The sequence below is a fragment of the Pteropus medius genome, unplaced genomic scaffold (assembly GCF_902729225.1).
Source record: "Pteropus medius unplaced genomic scaffold, Ma_sr-lr_union100, whole genome shotgun sequence".
Taxonomy (NCBI): domain Eukaryota; kingdom Metazoa; phylum Chordata; class Mammalia; order Chiroptera; family Pteropodidae; genus Pteropus; species Pteropus medius.
This window is the reverse complement of record NW_024351073.1, coordinates 21,533,925-21,557,360: the sequence shown is the minus strand read 5'-3', so window position 1 is coordinate 21,557,360 and position 23,436 is coordinate 21,533,925. Positions and strand designations below refer to the sequence as shown.

Below are 23,436 nucleotides of genomic sequence, written 5' to 3'. Positions count from 1 at the left end.
CCTTCCTTATGGACAATCATTAAAGCCAACCATGCTTTCAAAGAGCTGAACTACCCCAAGTGGAGGGGAAGTATTGGACCAAAATAAAGACGAAGGATGGCAGGCAGAGGCCGAGTGCCCAGGACCAGTCTGGGCGAGGTATGAGAAGGAAGTTCCTGAAGGGATGATTAGCCACCAGGCAGTAGTCAGTGTCCCCAGGTCCTCTGCCTCATAGCAGCGAGATGTCTGATGTCTTAAGTGGCTACTGGATCTTAAGTGCGAACAGAAGACCAGCTGATAATCTGTACTCCGACCCATAATGCGAATGCCTCAAATTAAAACTACGTTTGTTTTTTTTTTTTGGTCAGGCACTGTTCAAGGCATTTCATAATTTGCCTCAGTTGATTTTCATTATTTTCAATTTATTAAGGACAAAATGGAGGCTAAGTGAGTGGGAATAACGAGTAAGTTCACCCGGCTGGTAAGTGACTGGTGACTCCAGGTCTGCCAGGCGCTGATGCTCGCCACCCCTCCTTCCTGGGGATGAGGACACTGGTCATTTACTCTAATTTCTGGATCAAACAGTGGATTAATCACCCATGAGGAAAATTTAACAAAACACACCGGTCACACAGCACTTTTCCATCACCCAAAGTTAAGGAACTTTCATTGTGCTTATTCGTGCTTAAAAATTATTTGAACAGACTCTTTATAATAATGTAACATTCGCCATCTGGGGGAATCTGAAATGGACCTGATATCTGATTGTCCAACCCTGGTCCTCACCGCCACTGCCCAGTGCGTACTGGTCCTCCGCCTGGACCTCTTCTCTTGGACATGGCCTCCCATTGGATGCAGACGGCACAGTGGAGGCGGAGCTGGACACTGGCCGATAACCTAATATTTTTGAGCATTTTATTTGCTATCGTTTCTATGTTCCATTTTTAATCTACATTCCCTCTACGAGATGCCATCTTTTCACAGGCAAAGCAAAACCAAACAGGTAGTTCTCCATGACGGGGGGCCCGTTACCTTGGCCCCATCCCATCGCCTGCGCCCCACCACGACCCCGCTTTGCCGGCAGCCCCCGGGTCCACCCGCCTTCCTCGCACATCGGCTGCAGCGGTCGCTGCCCGTCCCTCACCTTGATGGCCTCCACCGAGTCATACTTGTCCAGTTTGTTGATGTGGTTGGTTATGCTGGTGTTGAGCGGGGCGGGCGCGACGGGGTGGATGACAGTGGCGTCGTGAGATTGCTGCTGGTACCGCTGGCAGTAGGTGTAGACGAGGAGCGTAAGAAGGCAGCCCAGGATGGAGCTGCTCAGCCCCACGGCGACCATGTGGAACATGTTGAACTCTGGGAAGAGAGCATCACAGGGCGCTGCAGCGGGAGGGGCCCGCGGCGCAGCAGCCTGGGCCTGTTCCACGTCCCGGCACCTTCCCTCGGCACGGTGCGGCCACCGAGATGCTTCTCCACCGGAGGCACAGCGGGTTTAACGTCACCGTTCATGCATTACACTCAGTCCTTTGGAGGTCACCTCAATACCCTAGCAGAAGCGTTTTGTTTGTTTGTTCGTTTGTTTTTTTAATTTAAAGGCTTATACAAGGATGCTCTTTTGTTTCGAGGGCGGCCTGCTCTGTGCTCTGTGGGGCTGCTGGGACACATTTTCGCCAGGCTCCTTCTCGAGCTGGGTGTCCCCGTGTGCAGCATGGCCGTGCCCTCCAGCAAAGCGGGTGCTTTCACTGCTTCCCATGCCATGCTGCGGGCCTGCTAACCAGACGGCCACCCCACGGCTTTACCACTTCATTCTGTTTACCAATGGGTTCCCTTTACCCACTGCTTATGTTTGTTTCGTTATATTTTTTGAATACGAATATGTACACATGGTATAACATTAGAAAGTACAAAAGGATAAATAAGAATGGAAGTCTTTTCTTTCCTAGAGGGAACTCCTGGACCAGTTCCTGATGTGTGTTTCTGTGTATGCGTGCATGCATGCGTGTGTGTGTGTGTGTGTAAACATTATCCCGGGTAACACTGTTTTCACTTACACCGCATTTTGGAGAGTCTATAAAGATAGTGGTTCACTCCAAAGAAAGAATCTGTGTCAAAGAAATAAAATATGACCTTTTAACGGTCATAAAATGACCCTCTGTTTTATTTTTTTCTGTATGATAGCATCTTTGAATTATTTCCCTTGAGTTTATGAACACAAAACATTGAAAAAATGAGCAGACGTGGATTTACGTCTCTCATATAGCATTGGCTTGAGTGATATCAAGGTAACATAAGCAAGATCTGTATAATCTCTGAAAAAGAACAGCAAAAAAAAAAAAAAAAAAGATATTCATGGTGTGTCCCGTTGATAAAACCTTTTATAATGCAAGTTTCCAGCCCTTCGGGGGATGACGACAACCCTTGGGTAGCACCGATGACGCTGGGCTGAGAGAAAATTAGATGAAGCAGAACACGACCCTGCTTCTGCCACTCTGCTGGTTCCATGGGGCTAAGCAACTGCCTGTGGATTTTTGATCTTACGTGTCCCCCCTGCACAGAACACATCCTAAGGACCTGGCTTTCCCCTAGGGTGTCCCCTCTGTCGGCCACCACGGGGCGCTGTTACTCATGCTCTACCCTGCACCCCAAGCTGTCCACACTGCCCCGAACAGCTACTGGAGACGCCTGCCGGGCCCCATCAGCTCCGGCGAGTCTGAAAAACTGCAGAGCGAAGCCCCCAGGGCCCTCGGGGAGAGAGACCTGCAGGTCCGCCCCCGCACCCGAGTCCTGGGGTGTCTGCACCTTAACCACCCGGGCTCCTCCCCAGGGGAGCTGCTTTCGCTTCACCTGGGGTCATGGCAGAGGCTGGGCACCCCTCATCTGCCCCTAAACCCTGACTTCCCCTTCATGCTGCGTCCCGTGCTCCCCGCCACCATGTTCCAGGGACCAGGGCCTTGAGGGGTGCATCCTCGTCCCCGGGGGTGGGGGTGGGGGTGGGGACGGACGCCCCGCAGAGGCTGCCTCCTTCTAGGCTCACCGCGAGCATGGCCAGTGGGCTCCACGCGCACGGAGCCTCCGAACGGACACGAAGCCCCCAACGCAGGCCCCCATCGCTAGAACATTCTATAGTTATCACCGCCCCGACACCTGCCTCTGTTTCTCACTTCCTGATATTTGGTCAACGGTTTAACAAAGAGAAAGGACTTCATAAACCTTGGGCTTTTCCTGATTTTGTCTGCGGCCTCTAGGGCTGCACAGCTCCCAGTCCGGCTGGACACGGCCCGGGGCGTCCCACCAGCGACCACTGCAGACCTGCCCGACTCTGCAGCTCCGCGACGGGCAGGCCACAGCGGGCTTCACACCTGTCACCTCCTGAGGTTTTAGGGTTCGGATTCCCTGGGGTTGGTGCCAGGTACGGATAAAGCCCTTTCTGCTGCACCGATGACACCTTATATCATGACACTTGGAAGACGTATGACGCTCTCCACGTGCCGCGAGTCTGTCATTAGTCACATGAATCATTCTTGCAGGTGTCCGGGGACGGCCGGGGCCACTGACGATGACATAGCCTTATAGTGAGTGTCTCATGCAACTAAATATAGCTCCCTGAGTTGAAAGATTTCAACAGACTCACATTTTTCTACATGGGGAAAAAATAACGCCTATTAACTCTCTTTGGGATTTGCTTAGCGTAGCTCTTTGCTTTGAATGTGCTCTTTTTGCTGTGATCTTGGTCAGGAGAACTGGAATAGTTGGCTCAATGGGCTGATTTTCTATGCAAGATTTGTTCGATTTTTTCCACGGACTTTGTCTCCCTGCATCCTTGTTAGGTAATTGTTTTCATCCATCAGCCTACAATCGGATCCATTTGACCTCTTGTTACCCAGCTAGCCGGGTGTGTCAGCTGCCTGAAGACCTAAAAAATCCGTTTTGAATGTTGTAGAGATATTGAAGCTTCTGTGATTTAATCGACAGCACCTCGAGGTTTGACTGCATGTGGCCGTTTGGCACCACGGGCTCAGACACACAGAAGCAGCACCTTAGGACGGGAGTGGGCTTCGTCCTGCGTCCTCCAGGGTGCCCTGTGTCCTCCAGGGTGCTCAAAGCCTTTGGAAGACCCATCCCCCCACCTAGAGAGGGCCAGCCGAGGAGAGTGGTTTTCAAACTTGTGGCAGGCATGGAGGGCCTGTCAGCTCTGCAGAGACGTCAGCTGGTGGCCTCACCCAGGACAGGGTCACCCCTACAATGCTCTGAGGGCAGATGTCCTTCGATCCCGGGTGTTGTCCACGAATGTCATCGGACCAGAGCTGCTGTGCGTCCAGCCGCCGGACACAACCTCCCACCCCGTTTCCCATGGTGCTCTGGGCTTAAAACTCACACTGGGATCCCACAGCCTGGATCCAACCTGGTCCCACTGCCGAGTGCCTGCGTGAACTTCAGCCAGGGACCTCACCTCTCTGACCCTCGAAATTCCTATTTATATACCGCAGGTAAAAATCTATGGCTAATATCCCTTTTCTATAAATTCCCCAAAACACAATCTCTGAAAATGGATTTTTCATCACTTTATCTGGCAGCAAAGCGTGGCCTGACCTGACCCATCTGCAGCAGAAGTGACTGCAAGTGAGCAGCAGATGCATCAGCACGTTCGCTCTACCACACTTCATGGCCACATCGTTAAAGAGACTGAGGACAGAGCGTGGCCCCCCGACCCTGCAGGGGAGTTATGCACTATACAGAACACGCCCCATCAAGAACTGAAAACCGCTGAATTCCAGGACCCTTCCCTGTCTCCAAGGGCATTGCATGAATTGTGGGCTTCGGCACCTACGTGAATGCTTTGTGAGGGTCATTTAAGACTGTGTCTGGCACGCAGCGACTGATCTAAAAATACTGAGGGATTCTTGTGGCTTCGATAATTTTTATGCAACGTGACATATATTATTCATCTTGCAGCTGGATCCCAAGTAAGAGAATGCCAGTGTGTGAACCCGCTGAGCTGACCAGGTCATGTAGCAGACACTGTCGCCCTTCTCAGGGGATGATTGTTGGTTCCAGAGGGGGCAGGGCTATTTGAGACCCCACTGTAAGCTCCATGCCCCTCACAAAACTGGCATGGAATGGGTGCTCAGCAAGGATCATTGAATGGATGGGTTATCAGGTGGCTGACTAAACAGAAAGAATGTAACAGTGAACACTTATTCAGTATAACTAATAATGTGGCTACGTTCATAAAACGTGCCTGTAAGCTCCAGATTGCATCTGAACATAAGCAGAGACCAAAGCCTTGTTTTTTCTGTCTAACAAAACCTATGAAGACACACACGGCGACACTTTGTGTGGATTGTGGCACTGACTGCCAAAGGTGACAGAGGCTGGACTGGGGTCCACGGACAGTCAGCCCCACCCTCCCATCCAAATGGGACAGACACAGATAGCAAAGTCCAAATTTTTCACAGATTTGAGTCAGATAATGTTGATTTTTGTCACTCAGGGTGTCAGAGAGTTGGAAAAATTCCCCTAGAAATATCAGTGTCACCCTATTCCCCCTTATAATTGTGTAATTCCAGCAGTCTGCAGATTTGAGGCTGGCTGCCATGAATTTGTATTATAAACATAAACAAAATTCTTGAATACTGTTTTATGCATGAGAATTCTAATTCCAGATTTAGTATCTATATAATATTGAGATATCAAAATCTCTGGTTCATAAAGCTTAGCATTCGTCGGAATCACCTCAAGGGCTGGTTAAACCACAGGCTGTCAGGCCCCACTCAAAGAGGTTCTGATTCTGTAGAAGGGGCCTGAGAATCTGCATTTCCGTCAGGTCCCAGGTAATGCTGATGATGCTGGTCTAGGGACCCCACTTGAGAACCACTGATCCAGATGTCAAACACTGACTCTAAAAAATTTATGCTACCAAAGTGTACGGTGTTTGGGGTCCAGCAGTTCCCCCAGTCTGCTTTTTTTGGCCAACAGCGTAAACATCATAGGAACCATGTGAAGAGAAATGATCACAAAATATCAGAAATCAATTAAAGAGTCGTTAAAGGAAGAACTTACCTCCACACCTTTTCTCGTCTACGCTACTGGACCTTGCCACAGACACTTCTGGAAAAACAAAAAATGTGATCACAACACACACAGGGCGTTGGGAAGAAAGATCACGTGAACAATTCATTTACAAAACATCTAATGATTATGAGCAAAGTCTTCTGCAAGTGTCAGAGTCGATAAATTATACAAGACATTGTGGTTAAGAAAAATTTAAAACCCACCGTCATCTATGAATCTACACCTCAATCATTTGAAACCACGAGAGTTGATAGAAGCATCTGTTTCAGCAAATGGGACCCCGAAGAACAGCTAAAACTCCCACCTATGAATCTTCCCCTCTCTGAAGGCGGGAAGCGCACTTGACCACACCGATAAGCATCTCTGCCCTTACCTGGGATGAGATTGGAATCGAAAATGCATGGCCGGCTCTCAGTGGTGTTTCCAGAACACTGGCTGCCCACGGGGAAGAGGAGGACGCACTGGCGGGCGCGGACCTGGACCCCTGACACGTCACACTCGGTCCAGTGTGACCACTCCGACCAGCTCTCTGCAGGGACCAGAAAGGAGGAGATGCAGCGACAGACCCCCTAAAATCAATCAAGCTAGAAGCGTTGTCATGTTCCATGTGTCACTTTAAGTTTTCATATTAGGTTTGATGAGGCTGTATATAAATAAGATGTATTCTTGTCTTCCAGCCAGCCCAATAAATGAAATATGCATGAGCATGAATGAAAGAACTCGTGTATCTTTGATCATAAATAATGCTTAAAATATGTTTGCTAAAACCGACATTATTTTAATGCTTTATAGTAACTGAGTCAGACCCTCGATAAGATAAGCTTGTCCGTGAGGGTCAGCCGGGCACAGACCGTAGTGGGGGGGGGCGAGTGTGGGGGGGACAGGAATCATCTGTGTGGACACGAGACCCCCAGGTGCTGAAGCCCCGCAGGGTGCGAGCGGCTGCCAGTGCTTTCTCTTCCACTAGAGAAACTACGCTGCAGAGTCAGCATACCGAACTCAAGCTGCACCCTAGGTAGAATTCATGTTAAACCCGTGTTTGCTGTCACGGAAGCGCGTTAAGGTCAACGCACAAGTCTTTGATTAAGGCCAGAGGATGAGCAAGAGGCGGCCACTTCACCCCACGTGGAAAATGCGCTAGGGTTTGTTAAATTCACCTGGGCTTGTGTATGTGTGAAGAGAGAGAAATAATGCTCGTGTTTTAAGTAAGGAGATTTTTTTTTTTTTTAAGGTGGCCTTAAGTTTGACCTCATGGATTGCAAAGACCTTGTCAGCTTACAATCCCTTATTTTTTTATTTTTTATGCCTATAGTACCTGATCTTCCTAGGTGGTCTCCCATCCAAGTACTCACCAGGCCCGACCCTGCTTAGCTTCCGAGATCAGATGGGATCGGGCTTGTTCAGGGCAGCATGGCCGTAGACAGTAAGGAGTTTTTAAAAACTGAACTCTTGATATTATTTATGAACTATCAATCAACATAAAAAAAGATATCTTTCTGTGTAGTTTGCTTTCAATCTCTTTTTAAATGTAAACATGATCTTTGCCGTTTAGGGAACATTTAGGAATCAAACCTGTGCCTTGATCCACGCAAAGAGTACAATTTTCCCTTAGAAATGTGAAAAGTGCCTGCTTTTTTTGGAATAGCTGTGAGGATCTGGTTTCTAGGCACTTTTCAATATACATGGAACTTTCTAGAAAGATCTGTGGGAGGTGAGTGACAAATGAAAACATGGGTGTTTCAATGTCAAAGTTAGACTCAGAAGAGAGTGTCTCATTCCCACTCTGCGTGGTCCCCACCCGTGAGACAATGATGCTCATTCCGGCTGGGGAGGCTGCTGCAGCGACTCCATCAGCCCGGGCTCCGACCCCAGAACCCCAGGCCCGCTCCTGTGAAGCGGCTTCACCAGGGCTGTCCCCGCACCCACCCCGAGTTTCTGCCACTAGTTCTGAAACTGTGGCACGGTGGGGACCATTTTATGGCGGGACAACGTGTTAAGAAGTCGCGTCGAGGCGGGCAGTGTGGGGTTGATGTGAGCCCTCATTCTGTACTCGCGGTGTGGTGTCCCCGCTCTGGCCATGTCTAAATCGAGGGAAGGGGTGAGTCTGTGCCACAGCCGTGCAGCAGGCCCCGCTGGGGCGTCGCTTACCGGGGCAGGGCTGCGTGTTGCAGAGTGCCTCCTCCGTGTGCAGCCCCAGGCAGATGTCGCCGCCGTAGGCTGGGGCTGGGTTCGTGCACGAGCGGGTCCTCATGTAGTGTCCGCTGCCGCACGTCGCTGAGCATTTTGACCAGGGGGACCAGCAAGACCACATGCCATCCACTGGGAAGAGACACAAAAAGTCACCCTGACTCTGAAATCCAAACGTGACCCGTCCGATGAGGTACATACAGAGGGATGTGGACGGCATGAACACAGTGTGCCCGCCGGGGACCACCGCAGCCGGGCACCTGGGGTCTTCCCCCTGGTGAGGAAGCCCGCTCTGCGTACTCAGTGCCTCCTATTCGCTCCTCCGGGAAATGCCTCTAAACAGAACACGTGAGCATGAGGATGACAGGGGAGTGCAATGTGGGTAACACAAAGTCCCCAGGGACAACCGTGACCCACGTCCTGCGTGATTAATGTGACGCCCACTCGGGCCACGGTTTGCGCCAGGACAGCGGGATGGAGCACAGGGAACAGGTGCTGTGAGCATCGTGGAGGATGCGCTGCAGGCGCAGGCGCAGGCGCAGAACGACCAAGCTGCGCCCACCACGCAGACTCGACCGCGTGTCTATGCGATGCGCTAAACCCAGGGCCTGCTTCCTGCCACCAGACTCAGGCTGGACACACGGGTGACTTTTGTAACTCCAAAACCAGGCAGAATTGGCCCCCCGACTCGCTGTTGCCCTGCCCGCTCCTAACCCGGGGCCCTCGTTCCGTTTCCTCCAGGCTGGGCTCCGGGTACCTGTGCCCCGGCCTCCTTAACGCTGGAGTCAGGGGACCCCCCTGGACCTCGTGCTCCCTCCTGCATCAGCTGACACTGCTCAGGCTGAGCCCGCTTGCCTGCTTCGGTCTGGGATTGCCGTGCGTGGTCCTCTGTCTAACCCCTTGCTGACCCTCGCTCTTGCCAGCCCACCCTGCCGTTTCGCTGAGCCCCAGAGTGAAGTTGCAAGACTTCTGTCAAGATGGCATTAGACTCTAATTAGTGAGCAAAAAACCATCATAACCATGGCTAACTAAATAAAGAGCTAAGAGAGACTCACTGACACTATATGGAGATAGCATCGATGTTTTATGTTCTCTGCATCCTACATGAAATCGAACGGAGGCAACCAGGACAGAGAATGCCAAAATCGTTAAAGGCACAGGCTGTTTGGGCTAGAATGACCTAATTTGTGCTTGAATACGCCCACTGCGATTTACTACATCTTTATGGGGTAATGGTTTTCTTTCTAAGCGTAGGTATAAAGAAAGCATTTTTGAGAAACATGAGCAGAAACAGCATGCCTATGATGATATTTTAATTTGCAAAAAGTAAAAAACAAAACAAAGCTATTTGAACCCAATTTTAAAATGATCTTTTAATGTAACTGGGAATTTGATGATTCAGTAGTTTATCCAGACTTGCAAATTTCAACATTTTCCCCAATACGCAATAAAAATACCAGAAAGTAGGGTGGAAGGAATCAGTTATCTGACACTGGTTGTATTAGTGGAAAAAGCAGACAGACAAAGGTCTGCCTAGAAGGTTAAAATTTTCAAAAGCCCTCTCTCCTACCTAATCTCACTGGGGAAACTCTTGCTAGTGGTTTTTTTCTGTCTATAACCCGAGTTGCAGCTTGATCTCGAGAGAGTGTGCTTGCATAGCCCACAATAAGGCACAGATAAGTCAGAGCCTTAGAAGAGCAGGTGTCACACAGCTGAGCTTTCTGAATGCACAGGACTCAGTCCAGGGCTCAGAAGGGTCTAACACCTCCTTGCTGAGGTACATGCTGTCACGTGTTCAGAAATTTTCCAGGAGATGGGAGAGGGGACTGACATGTGCCCAACTCAGCTCCTCAAACCCATCTGCTCCCAAGTGGAAAGTGACAGGGCCATTCTGAATATTTCCACAACCCTCTACGGAATCTTGGCTTTCAGAAAGATAACCAGGACAGAGCTATTTTAAGACATTAAGGTTATAGACACATGATCCTGGCTTGATCATCAAATCTTCTAAAATAAAACGAGCCACCAGACACGTTAATGGGGGTCTCTGAGATGGCACTGAGCCTGCGCTCCAGAGCAGGGCAGCGCCCCAGCATCTGCAGGAGTCTGTGTGGTGTGTAGATGGCAACGCAGACTCGTGTCTGCAGCCTGGAGGCAGGGGTACACTGATGGGTCCTGACATTCCCACGTCGCCCGCACTGCTCAGTTTACAGCCAGGGCATCGAGGGCGTCGCCCCACGGGCCCCCTCCCAGCCCCCGGGGGAGGAAGCCTCCACTCTCACTGCGGGGGCTGTGGGAAAGAACCGGCTCCGTGACCTTTCCCAGCCCTCGGCCACATTCAGCTGGGAAAGTGGGGTGATCAGAGGGAAAAGTCTCCTGAGGCTGGAGAAATTCAGGCAGGGACAGCCTAGGAGAAACGAGCAGCTGTAGGAGTGGGGACGTTATCGGGATCCTCAGCTAGAAAGCTGGGAACTCTGTGTTTTCAGTTTAATGTAAATATTTATTTATCCATCCATCCATCTACCACTCACACATCCACATATTCCCCAACCATCCATCCATCACCCATGCATTCATCACCCATTCTTCCATCATCCATCATCCATCCATCCACCCTTTTTCCATCAACCATCCATCCGCCCATGCAACAAATATTCACTGAACACTGCCAGAAGCCAACTCCTTGTTCAAAGAACTCATTGGAACTCTTAGCGAGTGCAAGCAGACAACAGAAAGATATAAAAGGCATCCAAATAGGAAATGAAAAAGTCAAACTGTTACTATTTGCGGATGACATGATTCTCTATATACAAAACCCTAAAGATTCCACAAGAACACTACTAGAAACAATAAGCAAACACAGTGAAGTCTCTGGATACAAAATCAACGTTCAAAAATCCATAGCTTTCCTATACTCTAACAATGAAGTGTCAGAAACAGAAGTGGAAAAAATAATTCCTTTTGCAATTGCAGCAAAAAGAATAAAATACCTAGGAATAAATTTAACAAAACAAGTGAAGGACCTATATAATGAAAACTATAAGACCCTATTAAAAGAAATCAAAGAAGGTACAAAGAAATGGAAAGATATTCTGTGTTCTTGGATTGGAAGAATCAACATAATTAAAATGATCATATTACCTAAAGCATTATACAGATTTAATGCAATCCCCATTAAAATGTCTTTGGTATTTTTTAAAGAAATAGAACAAAAAAAATCATCGGATTTGTATGGAAGCACAAAAGATCCCAAACTGCCAAAGCCATCCTGAGAAAAAGAACGAGGCTGCCCGACTTCAAATTATACTAAAAAGCGACAGTAATCAAAACGGCATGGTATTGGCAGCAAAACAGAAACAGGGACCAGTGGAACAGAATCGAGAGTCCAGAAGTAAACCCATATTTATATGGGCAAATAATTTTAACAAAAACATACTGTGGAAAAAAAAAGCCTCTTCAATAAATGGTGCTGGGAAAACTGGAAATCCACCTGCAAAAGAATGAAACTAGACTGTTGTCTGTTACCACACACCAAAATTAACTCAAAATGGATTAAGGACCTGAAACAATTAAATACATAGAAGAAAATATAGGAACTAAAGTGAAGGACCTTGGACTTTAAGAGGATTTTATGAATTTGACTTCAAAAGCAAGGGAAGTAAAAGCTAAAATAAATGAATGGGACTACATCAAACTAAAAAGCTTCTGCTCAGCAAAAGAAATTGTCAACAAGCTAAAGAGACAACCATCCGAATGGGAAAATATATTTGCCAGCAACGCCTCTGATAAGGGCCTAATATCCAAAATATACAAGGAACTCATACGACTCAATGACAACAAAAAAACAAATGATCCAATCAAAAAATGGGCAGAGGACCTGAACAGACACTTCTCCTTAGAGGACATACAAATGGCCAACAAATACATGAAAAGACGCTCAACATCACTAGGTATTAAGGAAATACAAATAAAAACCACGAAGAGATACCATCTCATACCTGTTGGAATAGTTATAATCAACAGGACAAGTAATAACAAATGTTGGAGAGGATGCGGAGAAAAAGGAACCCTCATACGCTGCTGGTGGGACTGCAAATTGGTGCAGCCACTGTGGAAAACAGTATGGAGGTTCCTCAAAAAACTAACAATTGATCTACCACATGATCCAGCAATCTCTTTATTGTGTATTTACCCCAAAGTCTTGAAAACCCATATCCAAAAAGATATTTGCACACCGATGTTTATAGCAGCATTATTCACAATGGCCAGGACATGGAAGCAACTGAAGTGTCCTACGATAGATGACTGGATAAAAAAGCTGTGGTACATATATACGATGGAATATTATTCGGCCATCAGAAGAGATGAAATACTGCCATTTGCAACAACATGGATGGTCCTCGAGATAACCATGCTAAGCGAAATAAGCCAGACAGAAAAAGTTGAAAATCACATGATATCACTTATATGTGGGATATAAAGCTAAAAGCAACAAATGAGCAGGACAAACAAACAGAGACTTGTGGACATGGACTATAGACTAGTGGTTATTAGTGGGGTGGGGGAGGAGAGACAAGGTAAAGGGGGTCATATGTAGGGTTTAGGGGGAGGGCGAAGTGGGTAAATGGGATCAAATATATGGTAGCTGAAGGAAACTGGAATTCGGGTGTAAATACACAATAGAATATATAGATATCAAATGATAATGTACACCTGAAAATTATTTAATTGTATTAACCAATGTTACTCCAATAAACAATTAAAAAAAAAAAATTGAAGAACTCAGAAAGTCACTTGTACCTACTGAAACATGCTACACTTTCATGCTTCTGTGCCTTCAAAACGCTGTGCCTGGTGTCTGGAATGAGCCCCCATTCCCCATCTCTGCTGGTCTGTTTGGCCAACTCCTGTCTGTCAGTCAAGACTGAGCTCAGGGTCAGCCTGTAGCTGCCATGATTCTGGGGCAGTGGGTTCTTGGCCGATGTAACCACTGCATCTCGTCAGCAGCCCAGTAGCTGGTGACCACGCTGGGTGGCATCATCCACAGGCTGCCTCCTCACTGACCTCTGGGCTCCTTCACTGGACCACACCACTGCATCCTTCTTAACCCTGTGAACAGCGCACGGTGGACCATCCAGATGTGTTTGCTGATAGCTGAATGAAAGAAGTTGAATAACCAACTGCTGGTTCTGCCGTCATTCAGCAAACAGTCAGTGGTCAGTGTTCCCGGAGTCTGCCAGGCCCGCGCTGGGGGCCGAGGGCCCTGCAGTGAATGAGTGAGACCGTCACCGCCCTCCCGGCCCTCTGGAGCTTTCACTCTGACTGACCCAAGGCAAAGGCAGCACACACAGCTGTAGACCAGCGCTCAGGATGGCCGGAGGGATGGGGTCAAAGGTCTTCTGACAGTGGGCAGCTCAGGTGGAAGAGAGAAGGGCGACAGCCACACCCCGAGCTGGGAAGGAGGAGAGCAGAGAGGACAGAGAGGGGCCGTGGGGCTGTGTCGGCAGACAGGCCATGGACGGGGGCTCTTTTAGCTCATTTTATTAACCTCTTGCCTGCTGGGAGCTCTGTAGCATGAAGAGCGAGGTCTCAGGAGGAAGGCTCAAACAGCACAGCTTCTGTCAGCTCCGGAAGAGAAGGACTGAACCCAAGAGAGAGTGGACCCCTGCTGACTGCGGGCCCTCGGTGGGTCACCCGGGATACCTGTCACGCTGGAGGAGTAATCTGGTGACTAAAGACCAATTCCCGCAGGGCTTGGCCCATCGGAGCCTGGGAGGGGGCCAGCCTCCACTCCCAAGGCAAGGACGGGACTAGCTTCTCCGTTAGGGACAGTGCCCAGGCCCCACGGCACTTACAGGGGCTCACGAGAAAGATTTAGTTTCCTTTCAATTGCAAGAAATAAATGAATACAACCCAGGCTTGGTTACATTTGTTTTTCTACCACTGTGGATGGCATATATAATCTGAGATGTACACATCCGTATGCGTGCGTGCGTATATATACAGGCATCCCTGGTTTTATTGTGCCTCGCTTTACTGGGCTTGGCAGATATTGTGTTTTTTTCACAGTTGAAGGCAAGACCTTCCAACAGCAAGAACAGTACAACTCGCTGAAGGCTCAGATGAAATTAGCATATTTTAGAAATGCAGTACATTTTAATTAAGGTATGTACATTATTTTTTAGATACGATGCTATTATGGCTCACTTAATAGACTACAGTATAATGTAAACATACCTTTAGATGCCCTGGAAACCAAAAAAATGCATGTGACCTAATTTATTGCCTTATCTGCTTTACTGAGGTGGTCTGTGGTCTGGAACGGAATCCTCAGTGCCTCGCAGGTATGCCCACGTATCCATCACTCGGGAAGCCAGGGAAGCTGGCCGAGCCTCCCTCGCTCAGGAAATCTTCTACGGCCCTCGACTTTTCAGACTTTTTGTCGAGATTCCGCAGTCCGCTCACCTGGGCAGGGCAGAATGTTGCACTCCTGGTACTCCAGGGCCGGGCCGAGGCAAGGCGTGCCCCCGTGCTTGGGCTCGGGGTTGTTGCAAGCCCGCTTCCGGTTCCGAACGCCCCGGCTACAGTCGCGGCTGCACTGTGACCACGACGTCCAGGCCGACCAAGCCCCGTTGACCGTGTGGGCGGAGTATCTGCCAGCACGCAGGAAGTCGCCAGAGAGGCCTGCCCAGGGAAAGGGGGACACGTGATTCTGTGCGTTCTGCAGGTAACGAGGGTCCAGACTAACTTTCATTCTCCAGCAGCTGCTTTACTTGTTTTTATACTTCAAAAGTAAAATAAATAAATAAATAGATAGATAAATAAATAGATAGATAGATAAATGAATAAATAGATAGATAGATAAGTAAATAAATAAATAGATAGATAGATAAATAAATAAATAGATAAATAAATAAATAAAAACTAAAAAGCAGGTGTGTGGTAACCTCCGGTAACTCAAGCTTCTTTCTCTGCAGTAGATATTAGATAAGGATGCAAATAGGAACTCAACCTGAGAACGTGGCGGGGAAGGCTTCACACAGGTTATATAGGTCTTCTGTTTGCAGTTCGTTACTTTTAACAAGAAAATTTTGCACAGAAAACACCTTCTCCTCTCAGGAATTCTAAATAAATTTCCCTTGGACACCAGGAGGTAGGTGGTGCTTGCCGTTGAGATAAAGAAAAAGCTCACTGCAGTTTATACTTTGGGCCCGAAGAACAGCGGAAGGTCACCCCTTCTGCAATACGCTTTCTGATGCTAACTCAGTCTCCCACAAACTGTTGCGGACCTATTATCGCCAGTGTTCTTTTGAGGGCTGAAGTCACAAGGCCACCTCAGTACCTAACTGACTTTTTATAGGAAGGCTCTTTCCCATCAACTGGCTATAAAGCCAGTTTTCTCCAGAGGGACTGTTATTATAAAGATCACTAAGTCATCAGAAGGAAAAATCCCCCCCCCGCCCCGGCTCTTCTAGGTGCTCAGAGATGAGGTCCCGCTCCTGACCGCAGAGGCGAGTGGGTCCCCGTGGAGTCCCTACTCACCGTCTGTGGAGCAGCCGCTGGTTCCGTCGCTGGAGCAGTACCGCATTTCGATTCTCTGCCTCCCCACTTCCAGCAAATTCGGATCTGGCAGGCGGGCTTTGCACGTGTACCGGAACCGCTGCTCGTAGTGGCCGCCGTTGTCGGAGATGTTGACGGGCGTCCAGGGCGTCCATGGCGTGGTCTTCTTCAGCTCGGGGCACGGGTTGGTGTTGCAGGGCTGGTACTCCTGGAAGAGCAAGGAGCGGTGTGTGCTCGTCGTCGGGGTCGCCTGCCTTCACGGAAAGTCAGGCCTCTCTGACACCTCGCAGCCTAACACACCCGCCGGCTACTCCACAAGGCTTAAAATACAGTCTTGTTACATGAGGCGTTTAAGAGAATGTGCCGTGTTCAAGTCAGATGCAAAAGCAGTTTGCATCAGCTCTCCCGAGGCAACAGTGAAAACGACACAATAAACGTAATTGTATGTGAACGAGAAGCGTGATCCCATAAAAATCATCTTCGTTCACTTAATGAGTACCCATCAATGATGGTAAATGTAGCTGTCTTCCTTAAAAGAATACAGTAACACGATGGCACCATCACTTGTGTTTCGGGCCACACTGTGTTCAGTTTGAGGTTAATGAATGTTTTAAGCTCTAGAATCGGAGTCGGAGCGTTACACTGATGGGCACGTGGCTGCCACCTTGTGTACCTCTGAGTGGATGAGAGGTCGTCACAAGGTTTCCCTGCTTTACACGTCAGCGCCTTTTGTCAGAGTTTCCCCCCAGCCCCTCCCTTCCAGGTGTCTCCCTCCTAAGCACAGGTGGGCAGGTCCTGGGAGCTGAGCTGAGAGATTTGAGGGTCTGGTGGAGGGGGCACCGTGTGTGTTGGGGGGATGGAATTTAAGGCTACAATTACGAAGCTCCACCCAAAGCCCTAAAATATTTGGGGAAAATTTTAAACACTGTGTCTCCAGAAACAGGGCGGAATATAAGGGCTACCGGGGTAGACCTCAGAGAAAGCACCGCAACATGATCCCACCATTTGACAGCGAACAGTGTTTCATTAGGAGAAAAACCCCCGACACGTGATACACTCAGTGGTGGCGATTCTTTCAAAATAATTTTTATCATGTTAAACACACATGTAAAGCCAGAGTGAGCTATCTCCCTAACCTCTATGATGAAAAAGAGAGCTGTTCTTTCCTTCCCCCATCAACTTTAGTCAAATATTTTGAGATTTATCCCGTACAGCTAACAACTAGAATTTCCCACTAGGCATTGTCCTTTAACTGTGCACCATGGGAAAAGAGGATTTAGCTCTTCACGCCCCGCCCCCCCACTGCCCACTCCACAGCACGGACGCGCCCTCCTACTTCCCATCATTTCCATGCACTTGAACTTTTGGTTAGGTCGAAGGCCAGTGCTTGCACTTCGCGCCAAGGGAGGACCCCCCCCCACCTGAGGGGTGTGCCGAACTGTAACTGATTTCTGTTTCTTGTCCCATCCAACTCAAGGATGCCCTTCTGGGGGCTGGATGTTTAATCTCTATGACCTTGTCAATAGTTCGCCCTCTTTAGTATTGCATTAGTGAGTTTCCAATAGTAGTTGTGTGTGTCCACACCACGAGCTTTACCTGGAAGTCTATTAAAATCTTTATTTTGTCACTATTCCAATTATTTTAACTAGTTTTATTTACTCGTAACCCATCTTTTGTGTTTTTGTTGTTTTCACAAGGGACACTACTCAGGAGTCCTTCACGTTTGTGACATCGAAGCCTTTTAATGGAAAGTGGGTGAAGTGATCTCATGGCTTCTCTGATTTAACCGCTCCCACTGTCCCTCCCCAGTCTCACGGGGGCCAACTCCACACCGGCACCCGTGGGAAGGCAGGGGTCTGCCCTTGTCTTTGCTTATAGCGTCTTTTGGATGTTGCCTCCTAAATGAAAAAATAGCTCCAACGAGTCTACGGCCATGCCACCCTGAACAAGCCCGATCCCATCTGATCTCGGAAGCTAAGCAGGGTCGGGCCTGGTTAGTACTTGGATGGGAGACCACCTAGGAAGACCAGGTGCTGTAGGCATAAAAAAAAAAAAAAAAGGGATTGTAAACTGTTAAGGTCCTTGCAATCTGTGAGGTCAACCAAGGGTTACCTTGCCTAAAAAAAAAAAAAAGAAAAAAAGGAAAACATAGCTCCAATGAATGGCATACATCCGGTCATGTCAGAAACTACGCTTGTTGCTCTCTCTGCTTGTCACTTGAAATGGAAGCCATATGACAGGACTGCAATCGGCCTTGCCCGGGCTCTCCGGGCCTACAGTGTGGCAGCACTGTCATCTCCAGATTGAAATGCCATGTGCCACTGTCTGCCCTTCACCAGCCTGTGCCAGCCTAGTTGGGCAAGAGTCCAGGGGCTCCTTGCTTACATGGACTTACAGAATATGCTGTTTATGGACTCCTGCTTTAAAAGTGTAGGTCTTTAAGTATTAATAAGTCCAACATCACTTATAAATTCTACTATCCCACATCTTAATCACAAATAGAGAAGAGAGTCCCAACAATTTTTGCTTTCTCACAATAGAACTTTTATCTTTTCTAAGGAGATGAGGTTCTGTTTTTTGAAATATATGAGTCACAAATCTATTTTAAAGCTGGCTCAAGGGCCTGAGGTGGCCACTGTGTGCTGGTGACATGCCCAGCAGGGGCAGGGGCTCACATGTCCCAGAGGTCAGCACAGTTCAAGGATAAAGAAGATCAATCCAGGCTCATTAGACCTAAGCCTGCGATAACAAAGTCTGTTCTTTTGTTCATTATGTCCTCATGGCACAAACTTTAACATGAGACTCAGGACTTTCTCCTTTCAACGGCTGAAAAATGATATGACCAATCTGTTCTATATTAATGACCAAAATTATGAAGTGATTCAAGTCAATGGTGAGTAATTATAGGACTTAACTGAATCTCATACGTTACAATTTATGGATGAACTGTTGCCATAAGTACTCAAACTTGAATGGACCTTCAACAGCATTACGTTTAATGCTAAAGAAAGAAATTATTTTAAAAGCAATTTCAGGGAGCTAATTGCCGCATGGGATTCTTAATAGTCTAATGGGAAATATTAAGTAAGAATGCTTACTGAAATCAATCCCATTTCTGGGTACATATCCAAAGGAATTGAAATCAGGATCTCATAGAGATATATGAACCCAAATATTCAAGGCAGCATTACTCATGTGGATAAGATATGAAAATAAGCTAAGTATCTATGAGCAGACGAATAGATAAAGAAGGTGAGGAATACACACATGTATGCGATGCAAAATTCGGCCATGAGAGAGAAGGAAGTCCCGCCATTTGGGACAACTTGGATGGACTTCGAGGGCATTCTGCTAAGTGACATAAGTCAGACAGAGAAAGGCAAACTCTGTATGACATCACTTAAAACTAGAATCTAAAAAAGACCTGAAACAAATATAATATTGTATTCCAATCGCAGTTTGTTTGTTTGTTTGTCTGTTTTTAAAGACAAACTCAGAAAGACAGAAAGTAGGGTGGTGGGTATGACCTTCCAGTTATAAGACGAATGAGTCTGGGATCTAACATACAGCATGGTGATTACAGCTAATAACACTGTGCCATATACTTAAGTGTTGCCAAGAGAGTAGATCTCAAATGTTCGTACCACATAAAAGAATGGGGACCCCTGTTTCACTCTTTATATTTCCTTCGAAAACACGAAATCAAAACACTGGTGTTAGCATCAAGACAGAAAAATGAAGCAAAGGAATGGAATAAAAAGCTCAGAAAGAGATCTGCATGTATATGGCTTATTCATTTTTGATAAAAGTTCAAAGCCAATATTGTGAAGAAAGTGGTCTTTCAGCAAATGGTGCTGTCATAATTGGATAGCTATATGCAAGGACTTTGATCAATAACTTTGATCAGTAACTTGCTTCCTCAAAGATAATACACTCGAACAGATCATAGACCAATATCTAATACCACAGACCTTCTAGAAGAACGCAGAAGGACATCTCCATGCCTTCAGGTCAAGCAGAGATTTCCTAGACACAGTGCCAAAAGCATCACTCGTAAAAGAAAGAAAATAAGTTGAATTAATCAAAATCAAGAACTTCTGCTGTTCGTGAGACATCGTTAAGAGAAGAAAAGACAAGCCACACACTGGGTGGGAAGATTTGCCAATCAGATATCTGATCGATGAGTCATATCCATTATGGATTTCAAAATTAAAACTGGGTAATTAAAAAAAAACGTAATATAAAAATTACCAAGTGTTATGAATAGACGTTTCATCAAAGATATAGAGATGGCGAACAAACATATGTAACGTTAATGCTCAACATGAGTTTTTAGGAAAAAAAATTTAAAAAATTAAAAAAATTAAAAAAATTAAAAAAATTAATTTTTTAATTTTTTAATTAAAAAAATTAAAAAATTAAAAATTAAATCGGCACACAGCTATTAGATATCAGAATGGCTAAAATAAAACAAAACAGAAGATACCTAAAATCTGACAACACCAACCCTGGTGAGCTTACTCCCTCAGACTCTGCAGGTGGAAATGGAAAGTGGCACAAGCTCTTTGACAACTATTTGACATTTTCCTAAACACACACACTTATCATATGACGGCCACTTTCCTCCTACATATTTATCCAAGAGAAAAGAAAGGATATGTCCATACAAACACTTGCACATGAATGTACCTGACAGCTTTATCGTAATAGCCAAAACCTGGAAACAAGCTGCACGTCCATCAGCCGATGAATATCTGAACGAATGATCTTATATTCCAAAAACAGAAGTCTACTCAGCAATTAAAGAAATAAACTGTTGATACATACAACAACATAGAAGAATCTGAAAATAATTATGCTTCGCGGAAGAAGCCAGGAGTGACACTGTATGACTCCACTCACACAAAACTATGAAAAATGAAAACTGATGTAGGGTCAGCGAGCAGGTCAGTGGCTCCTTGGGACAGGAGAGGACACAGGCGGATGAGGAAGGGCCTACAAGAAGGAACAAGGAAACTTTTGGGTTGATGGACGTGTTCATTCTCCTGATTGTGCTGATGGGTTCGTGAATGTACGCACTGGTCAACACTTATCATATTTTATACTTAAATGTGTAGTTTATTAGATGCCAATCATGCCTCAATAGAGCTATTAAAAATTGCACGGACACAGAAAAACAAGTCTTTTTCGAGTAAATGGTGGTTACCTTGCTGATTTAGAAATGATGTTTAAAACAAATGTATTTACACATACCCGCACACATTGAAATTAAAGTTTTGTTTTCATGGCATTCATGTTTGAATATTTGGGACTGAGTATAACTAATCATTTGTAGATAAACGCTTCTTAAACACAAAATGTGCATCCAATCCAGTTTTACTTGTCATCGCATATGCCTGGAAAATGCCATTTCCTAGCGCACAATCAACCAGTGCAGGAACTACACGCTATAGCACATATACACGCGTATCAGCTGCATTCTTTTAGAATCTTACTTCTCTCTAATCAGTCTCTTTAGCTGCAGGACACTTTCACGTTGGTACAGGTCTTTGAACATGAAGGAGTTTCAAGCCCCTTCCATGAGGCTCAGAGAAGGTCGTGAGTCACAGGATGGCTTGGTGGGAAAACTCGGCCCCAAAGTCAGCGTCTTACTCACTCACTGTCCAACCCTCTGCAAATCTTTACACATTTGGAACACGTCTTAATCCCTTCAGGCTGCTGTAACAAAATTCCACAGACCGGATGGTATATAAACAACAGAAACTTATTTCCCATACTTCTGGAGGCTGAAAGTCCAAGATCATGGTGCCAGAGAGGGTGAAGAGAGGGTCTTTTTCCAGCCTGCAGACCTCTCCCTGTGTCCTCACATGGCAGAGGGACCGAGGGAGCTCTTTGAGTCCTCCTCTGTAAGGGCACTAATCCCCTCCCTGAGGGCTGCATCCTCATGGCCCAATCACTTCTCAATGGTCCACCTAAAACCATCGCCTTGGAGATTAGGTTTTCGACACGTGAACTTTGGGAGGACAGAGACATTCAGCTTAGAGCAGAACACATCCCAACAAATATCAAACGAGGCGTCACATAAGATGATCTCAAAGCACACTAAATATATTTTGGGATCCGCAATCTTCGTTTTGATCTTTTCCACTGACTCACATTAAATATTCAGTGCCTACGCTTGAGTCTGGTTCATAGAAGGTGAAAAGACTTGATATTCAAAATGTTGCATGACAGTCTACGCTAGCTGCTCTGAAGACAGGCTGATGATTTAGAGATTTTTAAGAATATCCCTAATTTCTTTCCATTGCGACTGGTCATAAAGACTCAAGAGAATGAAATAGAAATATTTTTTAAAATGTAAGCAGTATTGTCATGAAAAGTGACAATCCTGAGGAGGAATGCTCGCCTTCTCTATGCTCTAACTGCTTCATTTCCGCGGGTTTCTTCGGAGCAGCCCCAGCTTTGTCTCTGCCCCTCTCATGACGCTTAACTGTGCCACTTGTTTGCACAGGTGTCTCCCCAGCCTGTGAGCTTCCGGAGGACAAAGTCTAGGGTTGATGCCTGTTACCGGCACCTTTGCCAGCTCCCAAGAGGGAGCGGAGTGAGCTGAACGTCTCAGGGGCTTTCGAATGGGGGCATTCACGTTCAGCCTGCATGCTTGTAAGTGCAGATAAGCAAGTGAATATTTTCACGCTAAGATGTGTGTCTGTGTGTGTGTGTGCATACATACGACACGAGGCCGGCTGACATCCTTGCATGTTATTTTGGGCATTCCTTTGGATAACACCATAGGAAGCCCAAAAGAATAAGAAAATCAGTGTGGTCACTGAAAATATTTATGAGAGAGGCTGTGACTTGTGGGCGCTCTATAAACTTACATCTCAAATGAGACGATCCGTTGATTTATTTTAGTCTCTCACTATAATGCCTTTTAATTCTTAGTCTCTGAGAGTAAACACCAGGAATTCAAACATTTATTTTTCTTCTGGCAAATGCTCTGCAATGAGGAGAGAAAGCATTTTCAATTGGAAGTGAAAATCTATCATGGGGAGACTGTTTCCTTCCCAAATGGACAATAGAAATGGGTGACACTGAGCAAAGGAGTCCATTGTTCACTTCCGTTCCTCCGTTTTTTAATGGGAAAATGTTTATTGGTAATACACTTGCTTCAGAAAAATGCAATAATTTGTACATATTTTAAGAGTTCTTATGAGGAATTTTGGAAGAACCAGAGTAAATGACGCAAACCAAACTGAGCTTGTTTTATTTCAGATTAAAGCTTTGGCAGGACAACTCTAGGGCACTACTTTTAAAGTAATATATGGGAGTAGTTGCCCTAGATTCTTATAAGCAGTGGTCCCCAACCTTTGTGGCACCAGGGACAGCTGCTCCTATGAGAATCTAATGTCTGATGATCTGAGGTGGAGCTGAGGCGGTGATGCTGGCGCTGGGGAGCAGCTGCAAATACAAAATGTAGCTTTGCTTGCCCACTGCTCACCTCCTGCTGTGCGGCCTGGTTCCTAACAGGCCACAGAGCTGTACCGGTCTGCGGCCCAGGGGTTGAGGACTCTTGATTATAAGTACAAAAGAAGCAGCGAATAGTTATCTGCTTTCTTAGTAGAAAATGATGTTGGCTGT

The 23,436-nt window shown here is 46.6% G+C and overlaps 1 protein-coding gene, 1 non-coding gene and 1 pseudogene across 4 annotated transcripts in view; 1 reads left to right on the top strand and 2 right to left on the bottom strand.

Moving 5' to 3' along the window:
* Positions 1 to 23,436, bottom strand: part of SEMA5A (semaphorin 5A) — a 417,033-nt gene that overhangs the window by 6,271 nt on the left and 387,326 nt on the right. For all 3 annotated transcript variants that reach the window (XM_039842786.1, XM_039842784.1, XM_039842785.1), the window contains 6 exons: positions 15,781 to 16,006; positions 14,704 to 14,922; positions 8,200 to 8,370; positions 6,425 to 6,580; positions 6,040 to 6,087; positions 1,124 to 1,335 (listed from right to left, as the gene is read on the bottom strand). In XM_039842786.1, the coding sequence (XP_039698720.1) occupies positions 1,124 to 1,335; positions 6,040 to 6,087; positions 6,425 to 6,580; positions 8,200 to 8,370; positions 14,704 to 14,922; positions 15,781 to 16,006 (1,032 nt within the window). The remainder of the gene's footprint in view (positions 1 to 1,123; positions 1,336 to 6,039; positions 6,088 to 6,424; positions 6,581 to 8,199; positions 8,371 to 14,703; positions 14,923 to 15,780; positions 16,007 to 23,436) is intronic.
* On the bottom strand, positions 7,355 to 7,473 carry LOC120586513 (uncharacterized; annotated as a pseudogene).
* LOC120586341 (5S ribosomal RNA) lies at positions 17,722 to 17,840 on the top strand. Its single transcript, XR_005648695.1, has one exon. It is a non-coding gene; the product is annotated as a 5S ribosomal RNA (ribosomal RNA).